This window comes from Lepus europaeus, chromosome 17 (genome assembly GCF_033115175.1).
Source record: "Lepus europaeus isolate LE1 chromosome 17, mLepTim1.pri, whole genome shotgun sequence".
NCBI lineage: Eukaryota > Metazoa > Chordata > Mammalia > Lagomorpha > Leporidae > Lepus > Lepus europaeus.
In genome coordinates, this window is record NC_084843.1 from 29,910,098 (window position 1) to 29,917,309 (window position 7,212).

Consider the following 7,212-nt stretch of genomic DNA (forward strand, 5'->3'; position numbering starts at 1 on the left):
GCCTCCCCATTCACCCGCCTTGGCACGCTCACAATCGGCCGTGTGGCAGCACAGGCCTCGCACAGGCATTCTCGGCGAGTGACAAGGAGCCGCATAAAGCCGCGGCCGCCGGGGGAGCAGGGAGGGCGGCCGCGGGGGAGAGCTCGGCCGCGGCGGGGCGCAGCGCCCCCGGGCGCGCTGGAAGCCCCGGCGGCGGCGGCGGCGGCGGCCAAGCCAGGAGCCGCCTTCGCGCCGCCCCGCGGCTGGGCCCCAGGGTCAGGTCTCCCCTCTTTCCCGGAGACCCTCGATTTGGGGCAGAGTCTGTGCCTTGACCAAACGCAGGTCCAGACAGCCCGTCGTCTTGCCAGACAGCATCCGGGGAAAGCTGGGAGGGGTGGGGGGAGATTAAAACACCCGGGACCTCACCAGAGCCTCCCCACAAAAGAGAAATTAACAAAACCACGGAGAGCTTGGACCCGCAGCCCGGACTGGGCTCGGGGGCGGCCAGGCCGGGGACCGCACCTTTCCCGTCCCTTCCCGCCGCTCAAAAGCTCCCTCCCCAGAACAAAGCCCAGAGCCGGCCAGCGGGTTGGACATATTGCACCTTGTTTATTGATTCCTGTAGTGTATGGCAGCGGTGTGTACACGGCGTGTGGATACAGTTACATAGAGATAATACGTGCTGGGTACAGGATACGAAACAGAAAGGAACCCGGTCGCCCCCGTGGGCGCCGGCCCCGGAGCTGTTCAGCGGCCCCCGCCCGACTTCCGAGCGCACTCGGCTGGTCTTCCGCGAAGGGTCCTGCGCCCGCGACCGTCCGGAATCTAAGCGGGACGTGCCCGCTGCGGAGGGAGGCGGACGCCGAACGAAAACCGACTGTGGCTGGCGCTGCGGGCCGCGACGGCGGCAGAGGACGGGTAGGGCCCGGGCTTTCTCCAGCCACGACCTCCCCTTCTCTCTCCTTCATGCTCCGCTCTCCCTTGGGCTCCCTGCCGACGCTTCGCAGGGCCGCGGCGGGGCCGAGGGAGAGAAGCCGCCCTCGCTGCGGGAGCACCCCGCGCAGCCAGTCTCGGCCTCCCGCACTCCCCTGGCCGCCGCCCTCGGGGCTCCCAGTCCGCTTGTCCTCCTCAGAGACAGTCCTGCAACCGGACCCAGGCATCCTCCTCGCCCCTGACCGCTGCGCAGGCCTCGAGTGGGTTGCCAACCCGAGCCCAGGGGCGCAAGACGGGTAAATTATTATTATTTTTTTTTTAACGAGGGGACCTGGCCCTTGGGTCCGGCCTTTCTCGCTCTTGAGTCCCCGCGGTGCGGAGCTGCGGAAGGGCGCCCGCTGCGTGCCTCGCCCCGTCCCTACCAGGCCCGTATGCCCTGCAAAGCGCCCTGCGCGCATGCGGCCCCGGCGGCCGCACCCTGGTGCAAGGGCTGTGCGCCACCACCGCCGAAGCCTCCCAGGCCGCTCACGTTCACGAAGGGGCCGCCCCCGGCCGCGCTGCAGGCGGGCTGCACAGCCGTGGCCGCCGCCGAGGCCCCGCCGCCCCCGCCGCCGCCCCCGCCGCTGCCCGCCGGGTACGCACAGCCGTAGCTGCCGCTGTAGGCCGCGGCGGCGGCGGCAGCGGCTGCAGCAGCGGCGGCGGCGGCCGAGTTCCCGTAGCCGTAGGCGGGGAAGCTGTTGTAGGAATAGGCACCGGCGCCCACGCCGTAGGGCGCGCCGTAGGCCTGCGCGCCGGGCGTGACGCAGGGCTTGCCGTCCCGCACCAGCACCGGCACCGCCACGCGACGCGGTGGCGGCGGCGGCGCGTGCGCGCCCAGCTCCAGGGACTTGTCCTGCCGCTGTCTCTTGCACTTGTACCTGCGATTCTGGAACCAGATTTTCACTTGCGTGGACGTGAGCTTCAGGCTGCTGGCCAGGTGCTCGCGCTCGGGCGCAGACAGGTACCGCTGCTGCTTGAACCTGCGTTCCAGCTCGAAGACCTGAGCTTGCGAGAAGAGGACCCGCGGCTTCCGGCGGCTGCGCGGCTTCGGCCTCTCGCCCTCCTCCGCGGCCTCACAGTCTCCCGCCGCCTCCAGAGGCTTCTTCAGTGGGCAGCTTTCTGCGGAGGAAGCAAAACAGCAGCGTCCGTTAGCTGTCCCCGGCCTCCCCGCGGCTCCTGTCCTGCGTGGCCGCGAGGAGAGAGCGGTCAGAACGCTCGCGGCCCCCAGCGCGCGGTGGCGGGGCCCTTGCGACGGCGCCCGGGCCCGGCGGACGCCCTGGGCGCAGCGCGTGGGGGCGCGTTCCGTGGGAAGGAGAAGCGAGCGCGCGTCTGTTAGGACCCCGAGCGGCTGCGAAGGAAGAGATAACCCCTTGTGAAATGTGCGGCTCGATGAGCTAAGGAGCGTTTTCGAGATGAAAATAGATACAGTGCTTGCGACCTCGTCTGCCTCCCGCGCCACGCCGGGTGGCTGAGGCTGTGAGGCGTGCGGAGCTGGGCTCCAGGGCACCAGCGTGCGCCAACGTCTTTCTTTCTGTAGCGTCTGCGTGTAACTCCAGGCCTTGCCCGGCGGCTGCCTGTTTGCTTATAAAAGACTGGATGCAAATGTGTGCGTGACGGCGTCTGCGTTACCTTGGGGAGAAACAAAGTTTGATTTCAGGCAGTTTCGTGCCGATCTGGGCCCAGGGAGCTGTCAGAGCAGAGCCTTCATCCTCCACCCCACCCCCAACCCTCCTCTAGGGGAAAGGAGAATCTTTGACACTGATACTTCCGAAACGCTTTCTGGGGGGTTGCTCTGTTATCCGATCCCCCTGCCCGTCCCGAGTGAGCGGCTGGGGTCTGGGACTAAGTTCGGCGCGTCGTCTTCGGCGCCTGCCACCTGGGACACAAAGCAGAACGGTAGGAATTTTCAATAACGCCGGCGCCTCAGGGGAGTGAGAGTTGTGAGACGCGGGCGGGACTGTGTCCCCACGAACTCTCCCACTGTCCCCTCCTCGCGGGAGCGCGGACGCGGGGCCCCAGGTTGAGAAGCCAGGAATGCGCCCAGCCGCTCTCCACCCGAAGCCCCGCGCGCTGCGGGCGCCAGAGACACAACCTGCCTGGGCTGCCTCTTCGGAGGGGACGGGGTGGCTGCCCTGGCCGCAGAGAACTCGTCTCCTGCCGGAGGGAAAGCGAAAGGGGTGCAGGCTCCTACCCTCTTTTTGGGGGAGAAGAGCCAGCACTGCGCGAGTGGTTCGGGCCCCGCAGCCGCGCCCGTGTGGCCTAGCTGCGGCCGGGCAGCGATGTGCACTTTCCCTTCCCGCCTGGGCCGCGTCGCCGTCGGGGTCACCGCGTCCTTCCCCCTCCGTCCCGGCTCTCTCGCAGGTACCTGCGCTGTGCGGAGCTGGCGATGACCAGGGCGGAGGCACGGCACGGCCCCAGCCAAAGGTTAAAGGGGCGGTCAGCAGTGGTGCCGGCAAGGCTTATGGGCTGTTTGCGGGCGCTCGGCCATCGCTGCAGGTGTGCGAGTGCGTTTCCTTTCCCCCTCTACTCACTTTGGCTCCGGTCCCTCCCGACCTCGGGCTCCTCTTCGTGTCCCTTGGGCCCGCTGCACGAGTCTCGCAGGACTGTGTGGACATAGCTCTGGGGACAGAGACCCGAATCCCCGTGGCCGTCGGCTGCGGCTAGAGAGTTCAAATAGGACAGTTTCTCGCCCTCTTCTTCCTCGTCCTCCTCCCCTCCGTCGGAAAACTGCGCGCCGTCGGCTGCGGCCAGCATGCAGGGCGCCGAGTGGAAGTGGTGCTCCAAGTCAGCATGCAAGTGCGCGCCGTGGAAGTGCTGCTGCTGCTCCAGATTCAAAATGTCTTTGACTGAGAAAGGGGTGGAGGTGACCGGGCTTGGTAACATCATCAGGGCCACTTAATTGTCCAGTCCAAATACTCAATAAATCCCGGCGGGGGCGGGGAGGCAGCGCGGCGGCTCCAGCTCTCTGCCTGGACTCCGCCGCTGCTGCCGAGTCGGACTTTTGACAGACGCGGTCCCGCTCCAGTCTAAATCGCCTCCATTGGCCGGGACCTGGGGGTCTGGGTTTTGTTACAGCCACTGCAGAGACTGGGGCCGGGGCCGCGAAGGCTCTGTCCGAGGGCCCTGCGTCACGTCGGGGGGCGGGGCGCGCGCCCCGGCCTCCGTCGCCATTGGCTCGGGCTCCCGTGGGCCACGCCCCCGCGGCCGCGGAGAGGGTGCAGCGGCGATACCAGAAATAGACACGGACGCGTTGCGGAGTCCCGGAGCCCCGGGCGCTGCAGGCCAGGCTGCGCTCACCAGGGGGTCCGGACCGCCGACTCCCGCCTCTCCTGGCCGCGCCTTCCTGATCTGGGCTAGTTCTGGGGAGCTTACTGTCCACGACTCAACTCCCGGGAAGGATGCCCCAGGAGTGTGTTTTTTTTTCCAGCTGCTGTGGGGGCGAGAAAACTTCCTGGCCGGTAGTAACCGGGCGCAGGATCCAGCAAGCAATAGAGTATATCTCCCGACAGATGGGAGCCGTGACAGTTCCCGCCTGTGGCCTTTGCTCGAGCCGCGCTCTGCGCGGGGGATGGCTTTCTCGCTCTTGTCTCCACGAGCCAAGCTGTTCTCCAAGGCTGTGCTGAAATACCACCTCCTGCAAGGAAGCACTGCCCGGGCACCTAGCCGGAGGGCCTGTCTCCAGCCTCTGCACTTGCAAAGGACATCCGCGGCACGTCCCATTTCCCATCTAGTTTTGCCGCTGGATGTGCCTGCCGGTCATCCTGACTAGACCGTCATCCCCCGAGGGCAGTCTTGGTTGCTTTTTGCCCGTGTAGCCTCTTAAAGCTGCTCCACGGAGCAAGTCTATCAAAGGCAGAATGGTGCAGTTTCTAGAAAGCTTGGGTGTCCAGACAGCTCTTGATTCCAATCCAGGCCTGGGGCGTGGCTAGACTCAATTTCCTCGTCTATAAAAAGATGAATACCTTCTTCAGCGTCATTAGGGTTAAATAAGGCAAGACACCCCAGAATTTGGCGCAGGGCTCTACAGCCTGCCAAGTGCTTCGTATGTGCACCAGGGGTCCACGTTGGCTGCACTGGTGGTGACGTGGCCGGAGGGTGGCTTCCCACGGTTTTCAGAGCAGGATCTGTCGTCGCCAGGGAGGTGACCCAGCAGTGGCGGCTGGCTTTTTCCGCCTATTGAAATTGGGAGTCTGGGGCTCGCCTCTGCCACGCGTCTTCTGGCGTCCTCATGAGGCCTTGGTGCTTTTTGGGGAGCCCACGGGGTTCCCAGAGATTCTGGAAAGTCCGCGCGTGTGGGGACCATCTTCTCCCCTTTGCCGTGGGAACGCCCTTCACCATGCTTAGCCTGGTGAGGAGCAGCAGCTAGCCCGGCTGTCAAGGCGCCGCCGAAACACCCGTGGGCAGCGCGGGTCTTGAAAAAAATTAATATAGGGACCAGTTCCGACACAACCGTGGCACCCCCTCATCTGGCCACAGCCGTCCCAAGGAACTTCGGCGGCCAGGATAGTGGAACCTGGGAGACAGTGGCCTCAGCTGGAAGAGGCGGATGGAGGGTGCAGGGGCTGCGGACGACGCCCCCGGGTGGCGGCAGGCACCGCGTGCGCGCGTCGGGGGGCGACGGTGGAGAGCTGCCGTGCGGGGGGGGGGGTCCCCCGCTACTGAGAGACCAAGGGGTGTCAGCGGCCGAGCAGAGCGCAAACCTGTCGGGAGGGGGAGAGGCGGGGCTCTTCAGGAGCGAGCGGAAATGTTGCGGGGGGCAGACCCTGGGGCCGCCTGGGGAGCTGGGATGCGGCGCAGGCCACGTGCTCCGGGGCATACTTAGGGTGGCGGCGGTCGGTGGGCAATGGGCAGAGACCCTCTGTGGGCAGAGCTTTGCGCCCGACGACGGTGCCTTTCTGCTTTAAATCCTGAAACTGATGGCAACTCGGGAGGAGGCCGGTGTCTCCAAACCAGGCCGCCCAGTCTACACGGGGAAGAATGCACCTGGTTTTGCCGCGGATCCCCGGCCGCGCCCGGGCGCAAAGATCCAGAGAGAGAGAGAGAGGTGGGGGTGAGTGCGCGGCGCCGCGGGGTGGGGGCCCTTGAGTGTGCGTGCGCGCGGTGGCCCGGGAGCACGCGAGGGAAGCCGCGCTCGGGCCCCACTCCCCGGTCCCACCGCCAGGGCGGACACCAACTCGCGGAGATGTTCTGCTCCCTGATCTTCTCCGCCTCCGAAGCGATTTCAAGATTTTGGGAAAAAAGAAAAAGACAAAAACTACCGAAACTACCCTTGTCTTCCCAGTTTCCAACGAAGCCAGGCGTTCTCCTCGCTACCTTCCCTTGCTTGCCGTGGCGCCGCCCTCCTAGGCCTTCCCTATATCTGGTCCCGAGCACCTGGGGCTTGCAACCGCCACTGGGCCCACCGTCCTAGTGCCAGCACACCCGAGCCCCGCTCTGCCTGCGCACGCCGGGCGCCTTCCCGCCTGCAAGCTCGCTCCCGGGCCGCCGCCGCCACTGCCCGCCAGGTACCTTTGGGCCGGGCCGGAGGGGTCCCCCCTGGAGGGCCCGGGCACGGGTGCTCTTGAGCTCCCCCGACCTGGGGACCCAGCTCCCGCGCCTTCTTATTCCCGCGCAGTTCAGGCCCGGAGGGTTGGAAGGGGTCTCGGAGCGAAGAGGCCTAGCAGGCGGCTTCCCTGTCCCATCCCCCTCCCACCTCCCTTCCTGGGGATGGAGAGAGAAAACGAAACTCCTACCGCTACCGCGTCTCCAGGGTTGATCTTTGTTTTATGCCCAGAACAGGGGTCCTGGGGATCTCCTGCTGCCCTCTCTGGGAGATGTGGCTGGCTTCCTTCAGTCCGGCTCTCCGGCAGCGAGGATCCCGCGGGTCAGTCCCATCTAGCTGGTCTCTCTCCCTAGCCTGCAGCCCGCACTTCCAACGCGTGGGCCTGCGCGCCGCGGCGGGGAGGCGGACGCGAGGGCTGCGGGTCCTTGGTGGGACCCGCTTACCGGCGTGGAATCCGGTTCCAACCCGGATCCAGTTACTGTAGCGTTCAGGGGCATTTACATTCCTCGGTCTGAGAAGAGGATCTTTGAAATCCTCGAGCTGTGCTCAACTAATAATGGGTTTTCGTTCCAGACTGTTTAGCTAATTACTGTCAGATAAGGTAAATATTGGTTGCATCCCTGGAAGCGTGTGATTTGATTTTAATCGACTGTATCTGCCTTGGTTTGCTCGCCTCTCATTGTACATTTATGCAAGCCCTCCGCCCTCAGATATATGAT

The 7,212-nt window shown here is 65.6% G+C and overlaps 1 protein-coding gene across 1 annotated transcript; it reads right to left on the bottom strand.

Moving 5' to 3' along the window:
• Window positions 1–1,330: 1,330 nt before the first annotated feature.
• NKX2-3 (NK2 homeobox 3) lies at window positions 1,331–3,837 on the bottom strand. Its single transcript, XM_062214940.1, has 2 exons — window positions 3,483–3,837; window positions 1,331–2,070 (listed from the first exon to the last, which is right to left on the bottom strand). Exons 1-2 carry the CDS (start codon window positions 3,835–3,837, stop codon window positions 1,331–1,333), a joined length of 1,095 nt encoding a protein of 364 aa, XP_062070924.1.
• Window positions 3,838–7,212: the final 3,375 nt, after the last annotated feature.

What these genes read in the sequence shown, in the direction of transcription:
- NKX2-3 (XM_062214940.1), bottom strand. Translation starts at nt 3,837, where the DNA reads ATGATGTTACCAAGCCCGGTCACCTCCACCCCTTTCTCAGTCAAAGAC. An exon ending in CGGGAGGGACCGGAGCCAAA is followed by an intron (nt 2,071 to 3,482) that starts GTGAGTAGAGGG and finishes CTTCCTCCGCAG; the next exon opens with AAAGCTGCCCACTGAAGAAG.